This window comes from Heloderma suspectum, chromosome 8, assembly GCF_057233095.1.
Source record: "Heloderma suspectum isolate Gila_16-S chromosome 8, 16-S_ref, whole genome shotgun sequence".
NCBI classification, from domain to species: Eukaryota; Metazoa; Chordata; class Lepidosauria; order Squamata; family Helodermatidae; genus Heloderma; species Heloderma suspectum.
The window spans coordinates 3,611,666-3,635,659 of record NC_139465.1 but is presented as its reverse complement, the minus strand read 5'-3'; the positions used below and the strand labels follow the sequence as shown (position 1 = coordinate 3,635,659).

General features: G+C 47.8%; 1 protein-coding gene across 4 annotated transcripts in view; it reads right to left on the bottom strand.

The window, feature by feature from the left end:
- Positions 1-2,739: 2,739 nt before the first annotated feature.
- Positions 2,740-23,994, bottom strand: part of GALNS (galactosamine (N-acetyl)-6-sulfatase) — a 71,525-nt gene continuing 50,270 nt past the window's right edge. The window contains exons 13-15 of one of the 4 annotated variants that reach the window (XR_014784701.1): positions 12,125-12,242; positions 4,093-5,102; positions 2,740-3,968 (exon numbers count right to left, since the gene is read on the bottom strand). Coding sequence is in view for 1 of the 4 variants with exons in the window: in XM_084812754.1 (XP_084668880.1) it covers positions 5,016-5,102; positions 12,125-12,242 (205 nt within the window). In the remaining 3 variants the exon portion in view is untranslated. Of the gene's footprint in view, positions 5,103-12,124; positions 12,243-23,994 lie in introns of all 4 variants that reach the window. The other 3 variants (XR_014784702.1, XR_014784703.1, XM_084812754.1) reach the window with 3 other exon arrangements.

The window sequence follows — 23,994 nt, the reverse complement described above, 5'->3', positions numbered from 1 at the left end:
GTGTACATAGGCTCACTGCCTCTGGCACTGGAGGTAGCACATAGCCATGAAGACTAGTAGCCATAGATAGCCTTCTCCTCCATGAATTTCTCCAACCCCCTTTTAAAGCCACTCAAATTGGTGCCTATCACTACATCAGGTGGTAGCAAATTCCATCGTTTAACTACATGCTGTGTGAAAAAGGAGTTCCTTTTGTCTGGACTGGTTTTCCCACCAATCAGGTTAATGGGATGATCCCTTTGGGTTTTAGTATTATGAGGGAGAAAAATGTCTCCCTATCCATTTTCTCCACACCATGCATAATTTTGTAGACCTCTATCATGTCTCCCCTTCCCCTCCTTTTTTCGAAACTAACCAATCCCAGCTGTTGTAACCTACTTTCATAGGGGAGATGCTCCAGCCCCTTGATTATTTTAGTTGCCCTTTTCTGCACCTTTTCCAGCTACACAATGTCTTTTTTTAGGTGTGGTGACCAGAACTGGACACAGTATTCCAAGTGTGGCCACACCATAGATTTGTATTGGGGCAATATGATACTGGCGGTTTTATTCTCAATTCCTTTTCATAGAATCATAGGGTTGGAAGGGGCCTACAAGACCATCAAGTCCAACCCCCTGCTCAATGCAGGAAGCCTGATTCCCAGGTGGTCTCCCATCCAGGTACTAACCAGGGTTGACCCTGCTTAGCTTATGAGATCAGATGAGATCACACCCATCCAGCCCTTTTCTAATTATGCCTAACATTGAGTTTGCCTTTTTTACAGCGACCGCACATGGAGTTGACATCTCCATTGAAGTGTCCACCACAGCCCCAAGATTTCTTTCCTGGTTGGTCACTGCTTGCTCAGATCCCACCAGGCTATATTTGAAGTTCAGATGTTTTGCCCCAATGTGCATCACTTTACACTTGCTTACACTGAACCACATTTGCCATTTAGATGCCCATTCTCCCAATTTGGAGAGATCGTTCTGGAGCTCTTCACAATCCTTTTTTGTTTTAACCACCCTAAATAATTTGGTGTCATCTACAAACTTGGCCATTTCGCTACTCATTCCTAATTCCAGATAATCTATGAACAGGCTGAAAAGCATTGGTCCTAATACAGATCCTTGTGGAACCCCACTATTTACTTCCCTCCATTGGGAGAATTTACCATTTATTCCTACTCTCTGCTTTCTGTTCTTTAACCAGTTACTGATCCATAAGAGGGCCTCTCCTCTTATTCCATGACTGCTAAGTTTGATCAGGAGTCTTTGGTGAGGGCCTTTGTCAAAAGCCTTTTGGAAGTCCAAGTAAACAGTGTCTACCGGATCACACCGTCTACATGTTTATTGACACTCTCAAAGAACTCTAAAAGGTTAGTGAGACAGGACTTACCTTTGCAGAAGCTGTGTTGATTCTTTTTCAGCAGGGCTTGTCCTTCTATATGCTTACAAATTTTATCTTTAATAATTCCTTCAACCCAGAACAGACATTAAGCTAGCCGGCCTGTAATTTCCTGGATCCCCCTTGAATTTGTTTTTGAACATTGGTGTTACATTGGCCATTTTCCAGTTCTCTGGTATAGAGGCTGATCTTAGGGACATGTCACATATTTTGGTTAGAAGACCAGCAATTTCATATTTGAGTTCTTTGTGAACTCTAGGATAGATACCATCTGGGCCTGGTGATTTATTTGCTTTCAATTTATCAATAAGGTTGAGAACTTCATCTTCTGTCACCACTATTTGCCTCAGTTTTTCAGACTCCCTTCCTAAAAACATCAGTTCAGGCACAGGTATCTGTCCTATATCTTCTGCAATGAAGATGGATGAATTTATTCAGCTTCTCTGCAATCTTGGCCTCCTTCAGTACTCCTTTACCTCCATTGTCATCCAGTGGTCCAACTGCCTTCCTAGCTGGTTTTCTGCTTCTGATATATTTAAAGACTTCTTTATTGTTGGCCTTGATATCGTTAGCAATATGCTCTTCAAAATGCTTTTTTGCATCTCTTATTGTCTTCTTGCATCACCTTTGTGCAAGCTTGTGCTCCCTTTTGTTTTCCTCACTTGGGCAAGACTTCCATTTTCTGAAGGAAGCCCTTTTCTCTAATAGCTCCCTTAGCACTACTTGTTAACCAGCTGGTGACCTCATGGACTTGGTGCTACCTTTCCTAACCTGTGGTATACATTTTAGCTGGGCTTCTATTATTGTGGTTGCAGGGCACAGAAGCCAGATTGCAGGGGTTCAAAGGTGCAGATGGAGGAAAGCTGAGGCAGCAGGAGTAAGGAGCCTGCTCCAGGATCTGGGAGATAAAAAGTAAACAGGAAGTTGGGTAGTTCAAAGAAGCAGCATATGTCAAGGATTGTTGTTGGGCTGGGTTTTTTAAAAAAATCTGGATATATGGTGACATGTTTGAATGTTTAACAGGAGTTAGAGAGAGGCAGGGTGTGGCTCAATGGTAGAGCCCCTGCTTTGCATGCAGAACATCCCAGGTTCAATCCCCACCGTCTCCAGGCAGGGTTGGAAAAACTGCCTGAAACCCCAAAGAGCCACTGCCAGTCAGTGTCAACAAGTCTGACTTAGTATAAGGCAGTTTCCTACGTTCCTTGGTTGATTATGTGGTGAAGGGATAGATACAAATATTTCCTAGTTAATCCCCAATCATAATAGTTTTCTCCTCTTCCTATAAGAATTTGGCTGCAACTTGATTAATATGGTTAGAATAAAGCATTTTGAATCATCCTGCAACCAAGTTTTGTCCATTAGAATAAAATTCACAGGGTCAACTTTATTAGGACCAACATTCACAGAACAGTATGTAAGCTTTCAAATTATGCAGAACGCTTCCTCAGGCTGGATAGTAAAAAAAAGAAGAAAAGGGGGTGTTGGTGAGGGATTGCATGTGTGTGCTTGTTTTGGCACCAGGGCAGCATTGCTGTTTCTTTACTGGTATAATTCCAGGAGGTGTGTCCTCCATCCAGAAGGGTTTGCACTTCTTAGAAAGTTCTTTGTTGGGCAAAGCAGGCAGCAATGATGGAGCAGAAGGTCATTGTGTAGGCTGTTTCCACAGCTGTCCTCGTTCAGACTAGGATTTTCTCAAAGACAAATTATCTCCTCCACCACCACCACCAGTAAAATCCTTTCCCCAGCAGCTGCCCCTGGCTGGCCCATCCTTAGCAACCAAAGAAACAAACACTGACCAAGCACGTGGCTTTCCATTGGAACACATAGGTTTTTGTACCTCTGGGGATAGGAAGTGATTGTATTGTATAGGGGAGGTTATGCTCTGCAATTTCTCTGTCAACTCGAGTGTTGTCCCATCAGCTCTTCTGATAGCCCTTCCTTAGTCACAGGAGAAGGCAATGCTGATCATTTGTGAAGTGTCTGACCAACTTTACTAGACTGGTCTTCAAAACCACCCTGTGAGGTAGGGCGTTACTGCAGAGTTTGATGGAGAAGAAGACTTGCTCGAAGGCACACAAGGACTGCATGGCAGAGGCAGTCTTCAGTTGCTTGCCCTGGAGTCCGCTTAAATGAAACCATACAAGGCTTTGCTCACACAGGCACGCTGAGAAGTCCACCACAGCTGAAATCAAAAGTCTGGGCTGAACATCTGGCCACTGAACATGATTCAAGTGGCATGTAACCGAGAAGCAGCTCTGCTTCTGGCCTTTCCCAGCTTCTCAAATTTTTAAAATGCTGCACTCCAGGATGTAGGGTCTTCTTCCACTATCTCATTGAACAGAGAGGTGCAATAAAACAGCTTCATTTCTTACAATCGCACAAGACAGTTAAATTATACACTTAACAGAAGTATTTATTAAAAGATGATGTCTTAACAAAGGTATGATTAAACCATAATCATACTAACACATGCACAAGACAAAAAGCAGTAGCTCTTTCACATTAATCTTTGGCACTTCGTAAAAACATCCAGTTGAACCCGAGTCTTGAAAACACTGGACCTGTTGTTTGCATAGCACAGCCTTCCCCAACCTGGTGGACTCAAGAGGTGTTGGACTACAACTCTTATGGGACTTGTAGTCCAACACCTCTGGAGGGCACCAGGTTGGGGAAGGCTGTGCTATGCAAACAACAGGTCCATAGCACAGCCTTCCCCTTAACAACAGCTGGCATAGCATAAGATTGGCCCAGCATCCCGTTTCCAGCAGTGGGCCAGCCAAAAGTGGAAGCTGAAGGCAACATCATTTCCCCACTGCTTGTCCACAAGGAACTGGCAATCAGGAAAGAAGGAAGCTGAAAGTGGTGGCACAAAGCTGAAAGTGAGGCATGAAGGAAGTCAAAGTGGGGCACAAAGTCAACAGTGCTCCACCATGGCTTGTCCCAGAGGAACTGGGAAACAGAGCTATGCTGCCTCTGAACATGGAGTTCCATTTAGGTATCACCACTAGTAGTTATTGATGGACCTAACCCCCATAAAATAGCCAATAAACTCTTAATACTATTGGCACTACACTCAATGAGAGGGAGGCCTTGCCTCAAGCAGCCTAGAAATGTTCAGTTCAAGCAACACTGGACATCTGTCAGAGCTCCTTAATACTGATATTAACACTGAACGTTTCTAGATGGCACCAAGACGCTGTCTTGTTGGATCCAGAAGGGTTCCGAACTCCAGCATATGCTGCTCTTTCGATTCTCAGCACAACCAATTCAGAGCAGTTTCTCTGAGCAGCCTGTGTGGAAAGAGAGCAGGACAGCGCCAAAGCAGTGAAAGCCCATTTCCAAAGGAATTTGTGGCTAGTGGAAGACTCAGGAAGGCTCTTCAGCCCTAACATTTGAAATAGTCACAGATCATTGCATCTCGGCTTCATGCTTGCTGAGAGGCTGAGTTCGCAAAGATTATTGCTATAACCCTGAGAGAGAGAGAAAAACCCTGTAGACAAAAGCAGCCCTTCTGGGACTCATCCCACAATGCTCTTTTTCTGGACAGAAGAGTAGCCACTGCCAAGTCTCCAGCCGGTGGATGGTAGCAGCTTTACAGCAGCAGATCGGGTGTGTGCCGGAGAAGATGCTCAGTGAGGCCAAAAGCACTTCTTTGGGTCAGGGCTGGGAGGGACCAAACACTTCCCTATCTTCTCGCAGCCTGGAGGAGCCCAATTCTGTGATGAAAGAAAGGCAGAGTCTTAGTCATCCCTGAGGAGTTTCTAGTCCCTGGTGTGGAACAGAGAGCTGCCTTCTAGCGGGTCGGGCAGTTTGTCCCTTAGTGTCTACTCTGACTGGCCACAGCTCTCTGTGGTCTGAAGCAGAGGTCCTTGCCTATTACCTGCCACCCGATCCGTTCTCCTGGAGATGCTGGGATTGAACCTGGGACCGTCTGCATTTGAAGCAGGGGCAATGCCACTGAGCTACCGTCCTTCCTCTTGTGGGACACAGAAGAGAACTCTGGACTCCAATGCAGCAGGGTTCAGTGCTCTTGGGCCAAGCAGCCACTAAACTGAAGCATGTGTATGTGTTCACACATTTTTAAACACTGTGTGTGCCCATGTGGGCATATAGGGGGCCAGAGCAGGACAGCAGCAGCTAGTGGGAGTGGCTGAAAAGGTGCAGGGGCAACAATGACCGGGGGGGGGGGGAAGCACGGCTGTAGTCCAACACATCTGGAAGGTGCCCAGTTGGGACAGGGTGCCATAGTAAATAACGGTGCTGTTTAGCATTTATGTGGCGCTTCCCATCGTTCAGAGTGCTTCATGTGAATTCTTACAAGCCTGTAAGTGAACTATTATCACCCCCATATTGCATATGTGGCAACTGAGGCTGAGAGGGTGTGGCTTGCCTAAAGTCACCTGGACAGTTCATGGCAGAGCTGCAATTTGAACCAGGAACTTCCTCAGTTCATTGCTCTTTTTCTTAGCCACTAAGCTACCACAGTCCTCTGGGTCCAGTGTGGTTTGTGAGTTACCTGGCTGGCGGGGGGGGGGGGGAGAAGAACAGGGCTACAGAGGAGGGAGGATCTTTGTTTAAGGCCTCCCCCCTCTCACTTATTAGCAGATGGAATGGCCCACTCCATCAGCTCAGCTCAGCTGGATTTAGCTCCCAGGATTCGCTTCTGTTCAGCAGCCATTCCACCTGGCTGCACTGGAGAGGCAAAACAGCATGACCCACTCCTTCAGCTGCGACTAACTGCAATTTGGCTCCTCCTTCTCCAGAACTCTCAGTGCCATCCCACTTGGCCATTACATACAGTCAGGGCCAGAAATATTGGAACAAAGGTAACTGTTTTGGCAGTTGGCCTCTGTACACCACATTGAAGTTGAAAGGAAACACACCCAGATGGGAGCCAAGTCAGGACTTTCACCTGTAAGTCAAGGGGTTTGACAAAAGTGGGGCACTAACCATTCAGGAAGTACAGCCAGTGGCATACACACACACCCATTGTTGGTGACTCATAAGTAATGGAACAAATCAACATCATTTCAAACTTAAGGATCGCCTTTAATACCTGGATGAAAATCCTTTGCCGTCAATGACTGCCTGAAGCCTGGAACCCATGGACATGACCAAATGCGGAGTTTCCTCCCTCGAGATGCTTTGCCAGGCCTTTACCGCAGCTGCCTTCAGCTGCTGCTTGTTTGTGGGTCTTTCTGCCTTCAGTCTTGGCTTCAGTAAGTGAAAAGCATGTTCTATTGGGTTGAGATCAGGTGACTGACTTGGCCATTGAAGAACATCCCCCTTCTTTGCCTGGAGAAACTCTTGGGTAGCTTTTGCTGTATGTTTTGGGTCATTATCCATCTGCAATATGAAGCGGCGTCCTATCAGTTCGGCAGCATTCGGCTGAATCTGAGCAGAAAGTATAGCCCTATACACTTCACAATTCATCCTGCTGCTTTTATCAGCAGTCAGGTCATCAATAAACACCAGTGACCCGGTTCCATTGGCAGCCATACATGCCCATGCCATAACCCTGCCTCCACCATGTTTGACAGATGAGGTGGTATGCTTTGGATCATGAGCTGTTCCTTTCCTTCTCAATACTTTTCTCTTTCCATTATTCTGGTACAAGCTAATCTTGGTTTCATCAGTCCAAAGAATCTTATTCCAGAACTGGGCAGGCTTTTTTAGGTGTTTGCTGGCAAAGGCTAATCTGGCCTGTCTGTTCTTGAGCGTTACCAGTGGTTTGCACCTTGTTGTGAAGCCTCTGTGTTTACATTCATAAAGCCGTCTCTTGACTGTAGATGTTGACAATGACATGCCTAGCTCTGCAAGAGTGTTCTTGACCTGGCTAGATGTTGTGAAAGGGTTCCTCTTCACCATGAGCAGAATTCTGAGGTCATCTACTTTAGTTGTCTTCCGTGGTCTTCCAGGCCAGCTGAGCTTGCCAGTTAATTCCTTCTTTTTCAGGATGTTCCAAACTGTTGTATTGGCCACCCCCACTGTTTTTGCTATCTCTCTGATGGGTTTATTTTGTTCCCTCAGCCTAATGATGGCCTCCTTCACTCGCATGGACACCTCTTTGGAGCTCCTGTTGGGAGTTCCAGTGAACAGCTACCAAATGCAAATGTAACACTCAGAACCACCTCCAGGCCTTTTCTCTGCTTGACTGGTCATGGGGTGCCCAGGAAACAGGCCACACCTGGCCATGCAGCTGCTTGTCAGCCATTTGTTCCATTACTTATGAGCCCGCAACAATGGGGGGAGTGTGTGCATGCCACTGGCTGTTCTTCCTGAATGGTTAGTGCCCCACTTTTGTCAAACCCCTTGACTTACAGGTGAAAGTCCTGACTTGGCTCCCATCTGGGTGTGTTTCCTTTCAACTTCAATGTGGTGTACAGAGGCCAACTGCCAAAACAGTTATCCTTGTTTCAATATTTCTGGCCCTGACTGTATTTACATAGTTTTATGAAAAAATGGTGCCTGAATTTGCTAGTTTACCCATGCTCTCCCCATCTTATTTTCCTTTTGTAGCATGTCTATTGGATGGTCAGCCTGCAGGCAAGGACTGTGTTGGCTTTTTAATTTTTGTATACTGCCTGGAAAACTTTAGACACTTTATCAATAACAGCAACTTATTTCTGCTAGAAAAGGGGCATTCAAGAAGAGCTGCAGCCTGTGGTAAAACTGGCACAAAGATCCAAGCGTTAAGAGCCCATACCAACAGACTGGGAAGCCTTGTCTTCTTGGCAACACGGTCACGTATGAGCTGCTGCCCCACCTCCCCTGGAATTCTGCATAATTCTGGGCTGTCTCTATTCCCTCTTCTGGTATCATGATAAGTGAGCAAACCTTTGTATAGCTGACAGGAAGAAAGAAACAGCCCTAGACTTTGAATGGCTCTATAATTTTTTTGCACAGACATATTTGCGGAGATTACCCAAAGAGCTCAGGAGAAGACAGCAGTCTCGGAAGGCCAAGGGTGAGACAGATAAGAACATTTGTGTTTTAATGAGCAGTTTGATGGATTAGCCCCACCAAGTGATGGATTAGAAGGCATTTACATGGCGACACCGAACAGGGGAACCAAGCCTCTACGCCTCTGTGGTTCGCTGGAATTATCCTGCCCTTGCTCAAGTTTTGTAGAGGAGAGCCAATGTCAGGAAGAGAGAGGTGGGCGGGGGAAGAGAGGGACTCTGCTCTCCCGGCTCTGCAAGAGAAACTGCTTCCAGGGCCTAGAAGTGGCGATCAGTCAGACCCGGAGAATGAGTAAAACCACCCACCTGAGGAATCCCAATCCTAAAGGAGGCTTTGCCACCCAGCCTCCTGTCTAGCTGTGGCAGCCCCTGATGCCACACAGGAGAGGGAGGAGGAAAGAATCCCCCAAGCCTGCTCCTGATGCCTGGGGGGTCGTAACTGGGGTATAAGGAAACTGCAGAGGTGCCTTTCTTCCCCAACCTGGTGCCCACTAGATGTTATGGATATCAACTCCCATCAGCCCCCGACGGCATGGCCAATGGTCAGGAATCCTGGGCATTGTAGTCCAAGACATCTGCGGGGCACCTATTTGGAGAAGGTGGTTTGGCATATCCATCTCAGCCTTGGAGCCAGTGAGGTTCTTGGCTCCCCATTCTTTCTTTCAACTGGGCCCCAGCGCCGGAACAGCCTCCTCTTCCTTAAAAGCACATTCCTGCCTCAGCTCCGTTTGGAGAAGAGCAGGAAACATCTGTCCCTCATCAACTAATGTGGACAAGTCCCTGCACTGTGCTGGATGAGCCACATCAGTGTCCTGCAGATGTCCGAAGTCTCTCTCACACCACCCTCACCTCCTCTGACGTCCCCCCCCCATTAGTCAATCCATGTCATCTCCGTCCTTCGTCTTGTTAACCCAGTGAAAACTGCAAGCCCTCTGGACCAGGGACAGCTTCAGTCCAATATTCTGTACAGTAGGGCGGGGGTGGGTAGAAAGTAGATCTTCAGATGTTTTAAAGATCAACTTCCAGCATCAACTCCTCACCACTGGCCATGCTACCAGGGGCTTCTGGGAACTGAAGTCCAGAACATCTGGAGATCTACCTTCTGCCCACTCCTGCTGTACAGCACCTAGCACACTCTTGGCACAACATCCATCACCTCCTTCAGACAGCTGTCAAGCACATCACTCCCCTCCCTCGGCTTCTCTCTCCAAAGCCCACCCAGCCACGGGAGAATCCAGCTGTCAGTCATGAAAGGTCATTCCTGCCCGTGCCGTGCTGCTTGCGTTATTTTTATCTGCTTTGTTTAGCCTGGGAGCCCTGCAGGAGAAGAGGGGTTTTGAAACTGCAGAAGAGGCTGCTGGGGAGGCCTTGCATTCTGCCTCACTGACACCAGATGGCAATGACAGTCCAACGATGTCAGCAAAGAGGCATTTTGCAGGCATTCGCCCTCTGATCGGAGGGCTCCAGACAATTTAAAGAACAATTAACAGGGCTTTCAAAATCTATTTTTCACTTTCAAATGCAAAGAGAAGGACAGCGGAAGGGGCGCAGGGTATGCTGTTCTACTAAGCCCAAACCTTTCAAGGCAGACAGATGGAAGCCTCATTTGCCCGAGAAGTGAGAATCTCTCTGGATTTTACCACTGTAAGAGCCAAATGTCTCTCTCTTTAAATGTGCTTATGGTGCTGCAGGCTGAAGATTTGGTCTTACACCACTGCATGGGTGGTGTATGGGTTTGTATGTATTCTTCTGCTGTAAGCTGCCTTGGGAGGGCTTCTGCCCCGAAAAGCGGCCAAAAAATGTTTTAAACAAACAAACAAACAAACAGGGACACATTCTAGGGAGATGAAAGGGGAAGCAGGGCCATTCCACCAGCCCTGCTGAAAGACTACTCAGCTTTTTCCTCTTCTGCCCCCATCCCTTTTTCCTTGTCTTTGTTTTACCGACTGTACATAAGCCGCTCTGGGAGCCTGAGGATCGAGCTAAAAATAATTTAAATAAAAGAACAGGTCCTGCCCGCAGCAAGAGTATCTCCATGCAAGCTCCCAGTTGTAATACTGCCACTGCTAGTTTAATCATAGGAACATGGGAAGCTGCCTTCTACGGAGTCAGACCATGGGTCCATCTAGCCCAGTACTGTCAACACTGACTGGCAGCAAGGGCTCTCCAGGGTTTCAGGCAGGACTTTTTCCAGCCCTACCTGGAGGTGCTGGGGAGTGAACCTGGGAAGTTCTGCCTGCCAAGCATGTGCTCTACCATAGAGCTACAGCTCCTCCCCTATGACTGTTCCATGTGCAGGCCTCAGCTTGAAGCTAGCCCCATTCTCAGCTCAACACACTTGATGTGGCAGCAAGATCCACAGTCTCGTTGAGCTAATTGAATGTTGACGTGTCAGCTGCATGAACTGATCTGTCTCATTATGTGAACTGACGTTGGCCGGGTTCACTTTCAGTGTCTTTTGATTGTTCCCTTCCCTCATGTAGAAGGACTTGGCACTCTGCAAAACAGAACACTGCCAAGCTGCACTGAGAAAGGACAGTGAAGTTAAAGAAACTCACAGCCAATTTGTCAAAGCAACCAGAATTAACAGTAGAAATCTCCATCAGCAAAATTCAGCAGAAGGTCCTATAACTTACTGAACCAGGCCTTTTTCCCCTTTGCCCAAACTCCTAATTATCCTAACTTTAAGGGGTCTAAAAAAATGGTCACCACCATCAGTACAGCTATATTGTACTAAGCAACGACTTGAAGTAACCAGGGCTCAGGGATAATTCTGAGAAATAGGAAGTTAAGCCAGAGATGTATTACTGTTAGTCAATGACACTTCACAGGAACACTGGGAGCTGCTTTATACCGAGTCAGAACACTGGTTCGTCTAGCTCCGTGCTGTCTACGCTGCCTGGGTGCAGCTATGCATTGTGTAATTTATTTGACTTGTACGCTGCCTTTCCACCAAAAATGGCAGTCAAGGGGGTGGACTGTTTCATGCAGGGGACTTTCCCAGCCCTACCAGAAGATGCCAGGGATTGAACCTTCTGCATGCAAAGCACATACACTACCACTGAGCTACAACCCTTCCCGTAATGCAGACACTGCAGCCAGTGCTGGCTCCAAGTTCTTGAGGACTCTTGGGCAAGACACCCGCAATAGGCCCCCTCCCTCAATGAGTCCACCTTCTTCCTGCCATTGTCACCAGCTGCTTTTGCTCCTCATCCTCTTTCCCATCACTGCTGCCGCTTGTTTGCTTGACAGGCAGAGAGCCAGTGACCAAGGAGTCCATGGCATCTTACAGCTCCTCCTCTTACCACCACCACTGCCTGGGCCAGAGCGAGAGGCACATGAGCAAGCAGGTTACAATGGTGCAGAGGAGGAGCAAGTCCAGGGGGCACTTGGCATGGGCCCTAGCTGGGGTGTGGGCCCTTGGTAGGGGCCTGACCATGCCTACTCTTGGTGCCAGCCCTGATTGTGGTAACTGAAGTGAAGAAAGAAACCTCAGGATGGCAAGCAGAGGCTTTTCAGACACCTTTCCATGTGTTTGGAACCAGCCTTTCAGCGTCACTATACTCCTTGCCTCCATGAAAAAAGATGCCGCAACTCAATAGACGCGTAGACTCTGCTCTCCAAACTTCTATTGAGTCATAGCATCTCCCTTCCAAAAGGGAAGGACAATGGATGTCCTTCCCCGGTGTTTCCTAACATAAAGGGAGATGTTCAGGCTTCACAAAATGCATTAGAGGCCGAGGGCTTTAAGGTTTATTTACATGTTAATCCCTTACCATGACGGCCTTGTCACAGACATTTAGCTGAGGCTGCCCAGGTAGCAACGTCTCCTTGTGCTGCTGGACGAAGGGGGAGATTCTTTTTATAACAGCTTGGTATTCAGCACTTGAAAACCTGGAATGGCAGAAAAAGGGAAGCGCAGCCATCAGAGAGATGCAAAGGCAGAGAATGTTGATATACCTGGACATGGTGGATGGGAGGTCATAGGTGTCTTATTCCAGGTCACACTATTTGTCCATCTAGCCTAGTGTTCGGCGCTCTGTTGGCACCAGCTCCCCAAAGTCCCAGGCACAGAAGGAAGCATCTTGCCAATCACCTGCTAACCTCGTCCTTTTTAACTGGAGATGCCGGGGACTGAACTCTGGGACTTCTGCATGCAGAGCAGGTGCTCTGCCACTGAGCTATGACTTGAGCTGGGTCACTTGACTACCTTATGGAGCAGGAGCAGTGGAGGATGAGCAGTGACTTCCTTTCAGCCTGAAGGTGGCGGAGAGTGCCGTAGGTTGTATAAAGTTCATTACACCATGCAGCGCGCTGCCTTGGATTTTCATACATTCTGAAGATCAAATTAGTGCAGGGGTGGGGAGAAGACAGACTGGGTTCTTCTACGACATGCTGGTCATCCCAGCATATTGCTTATGGGGTGCAGCAGATAACTGGCTCCGCTTCCTGAGCTATCTTTTTGTAGTTAAAAGGCATCACAAGACTCTTTGTTGTTTTTGCTGTACCAGATTAACACAGCTACCCCTCTGGAACTGTTTGGACTTGGCTCTGCTTTGGTGGACCTCAGGGATCTAATAAAAAAAATTAAGTACATCTTGCAAGCCTGAAGTTTGCCCACAGCTGACTTAGAGCTTATTATAAGTGGACCAGGGATGGGCAGAAAGTAGATTTCCAGCAGTTTTGGACTTCAACTCCCAGCATTCCTGACCATTGGCTATGCTGGCAAAGGCTTCTGGGAGTTGAAGTCCAAAACATCTGGAGATCTACCATCTGCCCACCCTTGACCAGACTGGTTTAAGAACCTGAGAACAGTCTTTCTGGGACAACCACACCGACTACTCCACGCTCTGATGATGCTCAGATACGGATGCTTAAGGAAGTGTATGAACAGCACAGAATACCAAGACTAAGCTTCAGCAGGATCAAGTTTGCTTGGATATACAATGACTGAGAGCCATCACAGCATGCCCCACCCCAGCCAGCATCCTCCTGGTAGCATGCACGGGCTCCGTGCCATGGGACAGGATTTGTGGGCACAGGAGTGGGCTGACTCAGTTATGCTTTACACCAGGTCTCTCCCCACCATAGTGCCCTCCAAATGTTTTGGACTACAACTCCCATCAGCCCCAGCCAGCATGGCCAAGGGATGATGGGAGTTACCGCCCAAAACATCTGGAAGGCACCACGTTAGGAAAGGCTGCTTTATACCATTGTACCTATTTAAACTGCTGTGAATTTCACCTCTATCGACTGTACCAACCCAGAGGGAACAAAGTGCTGAAATGCTCAAGTGAAGACATTATCTCTAGGGTATATGTTGTTTACTTGTTACCATTTTAAAATAACACTCTATTCCCAACAGCTCAGGGCAGGAAGTAAATAGAAAGACACAGAATACGTCAATGACTTAGGGTCAAGTCACATGACTGGTTCTGTTTTCATTTTTTGGCGTACTGCAGTCGTCCAAAGCTGATGTTTTCGGCAGAATCTGTTGTACCAAACTGACCTTGCAAACATTCCAATTTGGATCTGGACAGCAATGTGCGTGACTGTTTTCCGATATGGGGGAAAGTCAACTCTGAGTGTGTGGTGACATGCGTTCCATGTACCAGAATACACTGAAGATAGTCACCTTGGTTGAGTTCAGTCTGTCCAAAAATCTCTGTGAATTCACCCTCATGAACACTGTGCACGGGGATGTGGGTGCTCTTGTTTTACGGACAAGAGGGCTTTTGTTGACCCTCTCCCATGTATGTTGAGGAGGAGCTGGGAACTGCCCCCCTTCCAATCAGCCCTCCTAACAACCCACCCCTCACTCTTATCAGGATTATGAACTCCAGCAGGTATTTGTTTAAGTGGCTTAACGCTCCCTTTCACTGTGGTATTACTTCAAGTACTTCTTAAATGGAGGATTAATACCCAGTGATCTCATTTTGTCCATCATATTAAGAGTCACTTAGGAAACAAAGAACACCAAATTGCTTTTGGAGATAAAATGGGAACAATGCTGCTCAGGCCTGACCCAGGACCCCTGTTCACTCGTGGCCAGAGCTGGCCACTGGCCCTGGGGCTCCAGCGCACTTCCTTCTCCAAAGTCAGTCACGTAGGAACGTGCCAACCGTTTCCAGTAAGTCCTATAAATACCGTATCTCCTTGGCAGCCTTCCAGGGACAGAAAAAACGTGTGTGTGCAGGCGAGCCCAATGGTGGAGCTGGACCCAAGCATGACTCACAGCGAAGTATAAGGAAAGCTTCACGGAGGAGCGGCTCAAGCTTGCTAAATGGTCTTGTTTTTCCCCCTAATGCGTGCATTCTGGAGAACAGCACAGAAATTGTCACCAAGGGTGACCAGACAATTGCAAGAAACTCCTGCTCAGAGAAGAGATAATTCATGACATACACACACTCCCACGTGCCTCAATAACAACATAAGAATGACCAGTTGGCTGAGATCAAAGGTTGACCTAGTCCAGCATTCCTGTTTCTTGCAGTGGCCAACCAGATGCTCCTGGAGAACCCAGGGGTAGGGCCGGAGAGCAGCAGCCTTCTCCCACCATGGCCCCCCAGCAACAGGCACTGAGAGGCATTCCGCCTCTGAACTTGGAGGTTCTATCTCGCTTTTGTGACAAAGGGCCATGGATAGAATGTAGATCAGTCTACTTCTCTTTTAAAGCCATCTGGGCCAATGGCCACCATCACATCTTGTGGAAGGGAATTCCATCAGTTGGCCATGCATTGTGCCTTCCCCAGCCTGGGCTCCAATATATCCAGAGGGCTCCAGGTTGGGGAAAGCTGCTGTAAAGAAGTAGACACGGCCTTACAGAGTGGTCAGAGAGACTCTCATACATCGTCTCAGTAATTCTTCAATCCCTTAAAGAAGGTGAGAATTACGATGGTGGACTTGCCATGAGAAACAGGTGCTTGCCTAAGGCCACCTAGTCAGTTCATGGCTGAGGGGAGATTTGAACTGGGGACCTCCCTGACCATGTTGTCAACCACTACATGGCTACACTGATTCTGGTATCAGGAAAGTACTTGAAATCCTAGGCACAAGCCTTACACCTTTTAAGAGTGGCAGCTGTGTTAGTCTGTTGCAGAAAAACAACAGTCTTGTGGCACCTTAAATACTCTTTCTCTCTCTCACAAACACACACACATGCGCAGAGTGAAAACAAATGTAAACAGTGAGGCATTGCAAGGGGTTAGTAATGGGCCTGCAAAATGTCTCTGCAACAGCTAATGTACACAGAGTAAGAGCGACCCATTCCCAACAGCAAGCAATAGTGTTAAATTTGAATAGCAAGAAAATAGTATTAATACCAAAAGAGAGACAACCCATTGCTGTACTTTCTGTAGCCTCAGTCTTGATTTGGTCTGTACTGCATCAATTCAAACTTGATGATCAACCAAACTTTAGCAATTTCAAACTGGAGACTCCCTTTAGATGTTTTTCAAAAATGTGATGATAGCATATGGTTCCACTGCAGGAATGAAAAGGGTGAACACTCCATACTGGATGAATTTTCAGAGTTCCTGGGGGCCAACATAAAAATTGTAGATATCCACACGACAAAATGGAACATAAGCATCTGCCTTACACCAGATCACACTTTGTCCATTTAAGCCAGTTCTGTCTACTGTGACCTGAAGCAGCTCCCAATAGTCCCAAGCAGAGAAGAGTCTTTCCTATCACCTGCTACATGACTTAAAAAAAAAAAAATCAGAGATCCTGGGTAGGAACCTGGGAACTTCTATATGCCAAGCATGAGCTCTGCCACTAAGTATGATCTCTCCCTGAGTTTCCAAGATATTTTCAGCCTGGCCCAGTTGAGATTTACTAGCAAAAGATTCTATAGCTAATATAGTCATTTATTAGTTATATAGCACTTAAAAACAACACTGTACAAAAATACATGAAAGAGGCATGTACATGAGAGAGGGCCTTTTCCACAGTAGCCCCACACCTCTGGAATGGGTGGCCATTGGGGGTTTGTCAGGCACCATCATTGCAGGCTTTCAGGAAGGCCCTGAAGACTGGCTTGTTTACTCTGGCCTTCCCCAACTGCGTTTTACTGGACTGTTCTGCTCTATAGCTGCAATTATGCTGTAGGCTTTTTTTTAGTAATGGTTATTATTACTGGTGCCTGTTTTATGAATGTTTGCTGCCTTATTATCGTGTCTCGTTTTTTAAAATTATATTTTATTATATAAATGTTAATAAGAATTTAAGAACGCCCATGCTGGATCAGACCAAGGGTCCATCTAGTCCAGCATTCTGTTCACTCAGTGGCCAACCAGGTGCCCACAGGAAACCCACAAGCAGGACATGAGTGCAACAGCACCCTCCTGCCCATGTTCTCCAGCAGCTGGTGTACATAGACACACTGCCTCTGGTACTGGAGGTAGCATATAGCCATCAAGACTAGTAGCCACTGATAGCCTTTTCCTCCAGGAATTTGTCCAGTCCCCTTTTAGAGCCATCCAAATTGGTGGCCATCACTACATCTTGTGGTAGTGTATGCCACAGTTTAACTATGAGCTGTGTGAAGTAGTACTTCCTCTTATCTGTCCTGAATCTCCCACCAATCAGCTTCATGGGATGACCCTGGGTTCTAGTATTATGAGAGAGGGAGAAAAATATCTCCCTATCCACTTTCTCCGCACCATGCATAATGTTGTAAGCTGCCATGGGAGAGCTTCTACCCTGAAAGGCAGCCTAGAAATATTTTAAATAAATAAAATATTACATCCACAATGTACATAAATGGTTGGTACTTTAATAACTGGTTAATCTCTTTGTTAGGAGCCTTCACAACCATATATAATAACTTTTAATTAGATGTTTATAACCATCCATAATCTACACCAACATCTACTAATCATTCATTAATATAGGCATGGCCCATTAGCTAATTAAGGGCCATTTCATCTTTGTAACATGCTGAAGAGCAAAGATAGGACTTGATATACCTGCCCAGACACCCCTAGAACCCAGCACTAAAAATGGAGCTTGTGGCTGTAGCAGGAAGCAGTCAAGAGAGCTCGGGAATTATTTACAATCCAGCCCAGGGGAGGATGGAGAAAGGTAATCTTGTCGTAAGTACAAAGCACAAACTTCACATGCACTGCCACCATGGCAGATGACAACACACATTTCCGAGCCACAACCACGGTAGCTGGATTTACCCACTGCTCGCTCTCTCTCTCTCTCTCATCTGAATAGCACTGCCATGCAGGGTCAGGCCAACAGTCTACCAGGCTCAGGATTCTGCCCACCCCTGGGGTCTCTAAAATGATGCCCATGGGCATTCATGTGCGCAATGACACTTCTCTTGGTAGCTGCAAAGCTCCTTGCTTCTCCTGAGTTTTATTTAATTTCTCAAGAGCTTTTTAATTATTATTTTTAAACTGGGAGGCTGGTATGCTGCAAAGTGAAGTGCTGCCCTCCAGCACCATCTTTACTCAGGTTCAAAAGAGTGGTTTTGTGTTTTGGAGCTCAGCCCTGACTCCTGCCTCGTACTTGGGGTCTTCAGCAAGTTACTTTTCTTTTAGTCTCGCCTTCTGGGAAATGAGTGCTTTGGGACCAGCCATGCCCACTGTGGCAGCTATTTTTTGAGAGCAGCCACAACACCCTCAAAATTCCACATGTGCTGACTGACCCAAAGAGATTGGGGACCCTTGGACTCCTAGCAGCAGCCTACCAGGCGTTGCAGGCAAGTCCACAAGTAGGGCATGTGGACAGCACCCGTTTCTGCATGCTAGTCCCTGATATCGTTGCTGAGACGTTTCTGGTGGCTGAAGCGGAAAATCCAAATGGCACCCTTCCTCCAAAAACCACACAGGCTAATTCACAAGGTCCACTCGGAAGCTCTCATACACACACTCCACTGAAATTAACAAGGGATGTGCGAGAGCATGGTGGTGGAGTTCTTATGCATCTCTGATGTGTGCAGCAGAACTTTTCTGGTGGACTGTGCTTCCTGGGTCAGATTCCTAAGGTATCCCAATCTGCTACCCGAGACTCCAGCTACAACTGCTGCACAGCAGTCCAACACTGGAATGCAGAGCAGCATCCAAGGCTGCGACTGATCCACGGAGAATGCTTAACCTTTCCTATTCCTGCTGTTCCTTGTCTCCGTAGAACAAGGGAGGGCAACCACTTTTGCGCCAGGGGCTGGATTACACCCTTGGATCAAGCTGGCAGGTCAGACGACGTCAGGGGGGGCTGGGCCTCCCATGACATCCTTCTCCTACCCTGGACACTCAAAAAAAATTCTGTGTGGACAGCAGGGCACATAGATCCATGCCTCTCTTTCTTCACAGAGAAAGGGACTCAGTGGGGGCTTATAGGAGGATGGAGGATGAGCAGCGTAAAGGGGAGCCTCTTTGTTGTCTCTGATCAGAGACAGCATGAGGATTCCTCTCCCTTCAGGGAGCAGAGGCTTGGGGAGAGCAGGGGGTGGGGCCCACGGAGGGCACACAACCTTCCACAGGCAGGACTGGGTCCTAGTGTGGGCCAGATTAGGCCTGTGGGCCAGAGGTTTGCCTCCCCTGCCTTAGAATTTCCCTCCCCAAGCTACTTTCTGATCCACAGGGGGAAAAGGTACAGGGTCCCCTGGAACACTATAGGGGGCAGCAACATGCTTTGCAAGGTTGCTGTGGGGGTGAGTGGGATGACATTCTGGAAGCATTTTCGTATTACAAGTGCTGATACACAGTATTGCAAGTAAACACAGTCCACTGCCAATACTGTCGTGCCAAACCGGCGGGACTCTAACAGATTGCTTGCAATCTGTTGATCACATGTGAAGCCACTCCTTGGGAGGTTAAGCAAGAACTCTTCCCCTAGGGCCACAACCAAGCAGCAACTTCCTGTGGTTCGGGTTTGATGCCACAGTCAACACCCAGAAAGAATCCCAGAACAAGCAAATTGGGGTTCCTCTGGGATTCCCAAACACCATATGAGCAGACATGTATATCCTAATTTGTCGGCTGGCTTCCCCCCAAGTGCCATACAACGAAGTAAAAGAAAACTTAAAAACATTAAAAATAATAAAAATAATAAAAAGCAAATGCAAAATACTATCAAACACAGAGCCAAGCAGCAACCTAGTTGGGGGGAGAAAATCCTCCAACACCGAGGGCCCACCATGAAGGTTATGAGGGAAGGGGCTTCTGAGGTCCATGGTCTGGGCACAACTGGGCAGGCCCTGTCCCGCATGCCTTGCACAAAGCCAGGCCACCGGCCCATCTAGCCCAGTGCCAGTGACTCTGACTGGCAGTACTTCTCAAGTCTCGGGCAGAGAAGGGGTCTTTCCTACCACCTGCTACTTGGTCTTTTTAACTGGAGGTGTTGGGGACTGAGCCCAGGGTCTCCTGCCTGCAAAGCAGGAGCTCTATGACAGAGCTGTGGACCCTCCCCAATAACATGGGAAACTGCCTTCCCTTGGGTTGGGCGATTGGTCACCCTGGCCTCGTATTGTCCACTCTTGAGTGGCAGTTGCCCTCCAGGGAGAGGTTTCTCTCAGCTCCATTACTCAAGACCTACTTTGGAGATGCCAGGGATTGACCTTTTGCATGCAGAGCTTGTACACTACCACTGAGCTACGGCCCTCCCAACCAAAAGCAGAGAGCCAGAAGCACGAAGCACAGAGCTCCTGACGGCTCTTGCAATCATCCCCATCCGCTGCTTCAACCAGTTAACAGGTTGGTGTGGGCCAAAGCTCCTGCTCTCATGAGTCACAGGGATTATACATGGCGCACGAGAGCACCTGCTCTGAAAAGCAAGCAGCTCAAGACCACAGGAGTCATGCCCACCTCTGTTTCATCCCAGGACAAAACCTAGCGAGGGAATGACCAGAATCCACAGCAATCTCCATACCAGCAACAGTGCTATGCCTGCACAGGTGTTTTGAGAGCCTATTGCCTAAGCAAACTGAGGAGCCGCCCTGCCCCCAGGCTGCCCTATATTTGTATTCTGTCTCTTCGAGCCTGCCGAAGGGAGGGTGGGAATTGCAGTGGAAGAATGAGAGGGAAGAGCACGCTGGGGTGAGCAGGTGGCACGGTAAAGGGTTTGCTCGGCGAGATTCCCCTTGTGTACGCAGAATTATTCCATGCTCAGGCTGAAGAAGCAGAGTGGACGGAGTCCAGGGTCATTACACTAATTGACACTTTACCTCCAGGAAGTCCCTGGAGAGCCAATCAGGAATGGATTGGAGGCGCAAGGTCCCAGGCACAGGTGTGGTGTGTGTTTAGTTCATTTAGTGTAATTGCGCTTCAGCAATCTGTTCTCATCGCCCTCCCACTTCAAGCAAACCCGGACGCAACTCACTCCATTGTTAACTCCACCGTGGCTTGCAGCGAAAACCCAGCTTGGGGCTGGAAGGAAGGAGCTGCCGTTAATACATTGCTTCCATCCCCGGGCTATTACGATCTTAATCTTCCAGTCCTTCACACTCTCTTTCCAGCTTCTGGAGCTCTCTGCAGTTACCGAATCCGAGTGATGATAACCCAAGCTGTAAAACAGCTTCTTTGTACTTCTCACAACACACACGCACATTCTGCATCCAAATGTCTGCAACATCGGGTGGTGCAGCTCTTCCCATCTGCAGTGGCTTGGCACCTGGTGTCTGCAATGTTCGGCCCCTGCTTTAAGAAGAAATAAAGCAGGCAAGGCAGGATCTGCTGGCAGAGGTGTCTTTGCTGGAGAAAGCATTCCGCCCCCCCCACAAAAAAAACTTTTAAGATGCACAGCAAAGCACCTCTTCTACTTGGCCTCCATTTTATCCAGTCCAGACTCTTGCTCAAAACAAAACAATGACAACACATTCCCTGTTGCTCACTTGACGTAAGACCGAGATATTGGGAAAACAGCTTGTAATTTTCAGACTACAAATCTATGAGGAAGGATGGCAAGACCACGGAGCACAACAGTAGCAGTCCAGGAGATGCTATTTTACCGCGACAGCTGAACACAGTTGGGGACCTGAAATATCACCTTCTTCAATATGAACCTACCTATGCGCTGATAACGTCTCTGGCGTGAGGCAGGTGGTGACTGGGGAAAGGGCTTTCTTGGTGGTGGCTCCCCGCTTGTGGAATGCTCTTCCCAGGAAGCTCCCTGCCTCCGCCCCCAGGTAGTCCCACAGGACATTCCCTACCACCCCCCAGCTTACTTTTCTTTTTTCAGGGTGGCTGGGCACACTTCAAAACAAAGCTCTGGGCAGCAGCCCCCGTACCATTTTTTATTTTCTAAAAATGCCTCTGGGGCCTAGAGGCATTCTTGGAAATAAAGATGGTGCCGGAGGGAAGAATTTTGCTTTGCAGCACACCAGCCTCCCAGTTAAAAAAACATAAATGGAAAAAAGTAATAAGAAATAAAAGAACCACGAGGAGGGGCAGGGAGGCTGGCAGGTGCCAAGAAAGGTGTTTGCAGGCACACTGGTACCCCCGGTTACCTCTTGGAGACCCCAGATTTTAGGGATTCCCACCTTTCAGAGGAGTTCACAAATTACACAGATCTCTTAGAGCAGGCTCCGATACCTTCGCCGACAGCCACAAACTCCTAAAGGCAGTTCCCAACCGATCCAGCTCTTCCCTGAACTTCAACAGGCTCAGGTCCCCGTGGTATGGGGACTGACAAATTAGCATTTGTTTGTCCCACCCAAACCACCTCCAACAGTGCCAAAAAGGTGGCTCCTGTTAGCTGCCACCATCCCACAGCAATCACAGGTGCCCGGGGAGCACTTGCTAGTGTTGTCAGCATACGGAAGGCGAGTCCACTCCAAATGTTACCAGCCAGGCTTCTTGCCCTCTCCATCCTGCAGAGCTGCTCCCTGAGTCTACGGCAGCCTTTGCCAACCTGGAGCCCTCCAGATGTGTTGGACTACAACTCCCAGAATCCCTCAGCCAGCTATGCCAGGAGTTGTAATCTAACACATCTGGAGGGCTCCAGCTTGGCAAAGGCCGGTCTATAGATAACAGAGAATGCCCAGCACTCAGCTAGACTGGAGTCAAATGATTTCTGGGCAAGAAAATGCTCCTTCTCCCTCTGAGAAGCACTAATGTGGGGACTCCCAACAGGCAGGCAGGCAGGCAGGCAGCCAGCCAGCCAAGGGGGATAATTAAGCCAAAGAAAAAAAGAAAAACACCAGCCACATGAGTAACATCCCCGCAAATGAGGATAATTTAATTACAATGAAGAAAGGGAGACCTGCTTTCCAGGAGGCTTCCAATGTGACTGGAGATGTGAGGGGATATAAACATTAGCAAGTTTCACAAATGAACGTTCATTTGGATTATTATTATTATTAAAAAAGAATCTTTCTATTAGCGTCTGCATATTAAAACATTGCTGTTCTCCATAATCGTGTTATAATCTTACCATAAAATTCAATCAAGGCAACAGCTTGTGTGCGATCGGCAAGCAAGCAAATCAGATGAGAAAAGGCTGCAGATGAGTCCTCTGAAATGCAGCTCAACCCACAATGTGTGGTTTTGGAAAGAGACAATTAAACAAGAAGGCAGGGGAAGCCCTGTGGAGGGAGAGCTCTAAAATAAGGATTCCAATAGCTTTAAAAAAAACCTCAAGTCAAAAAACCAGACGGTTTTGTGTAGTGAACTTCTATATTTGTGCTGTCGAGGCATGGAATTTGCTACCAGGTGCAGAATTCAACACGTAGACAGCCTTGGGTTTTTGGTTTGTTTGAAAGTAGGCTTCTAGCTCTCACAGTTGATAAGATAAGCTTAAAACCATTCAGCATTGCTTGGGGCCCAACAGGATTCCACAATGGCAGGTTTGGGCTTGAGTGCTCAGCATAGCAATTTTTTTATGCAAATCTGTTGATATATTCTATTTATTTATTATTTATTTATTTATTAAATTTATTAATTGCCCATCTGACTGGTCACCCAGCCACTCTGGGCGATGTACAACCCACCATAAACAATTTAAAACAATAAAATTTTACCATAATTTTTTTTTTTAAAAAAAATACCCTAACCCACCCCAAATGCCTGCCTGAACAACCACGTTTTTAATGCACGACGGAAGCTCATTAAAGAGGGGGCATGACGGAGTTCCCTAGGGAGGGAGTTCCACAGAGTGGGGGCCACCACAGAGAAGGCCCTCTCCCTCGTCCCCACCAGTCTAGCTGTCCTGGCTGATGGGACAGAGAGAAGGCCATCCGAGGCTGATCTTGTTAAGCGGCCTGTCTGGTGTTGCTGGAGGCGCTCCTTAAGATAGGCTGGGCCGGAACCATATAGGGCTTTAAAGGTCAAAACCAACACCTTGAATTTGGCCCGGAAAACAACTGGTAACCAGTGCAACTCCTTCAGCACTGGAGTGATGTGATCTCGCCGGCGGCTGCCTTTAATCAGGCGAGCCGCCGCGTTCTGTACCAGCTGCAGTTTCCGAACCGTCTTCAAGGGTAACCCCACGTAGAGCGCATTACAGTAGTCTAAACGAGAGGAGACCAGGGCATGTACTACCGATGGGAGCAGATGGTCGGGAAGGTAGGGGCGCAGCCGCCGTATCAGATGGAGTTGATACAGCGCTGTCCGGCTCACAGCTGACACCTGAGCCTCCATGGACAGCTGGGAGTCCAAAATGACCCCCAGGCTGCGGACCTGGTCTTTCAAGGGTA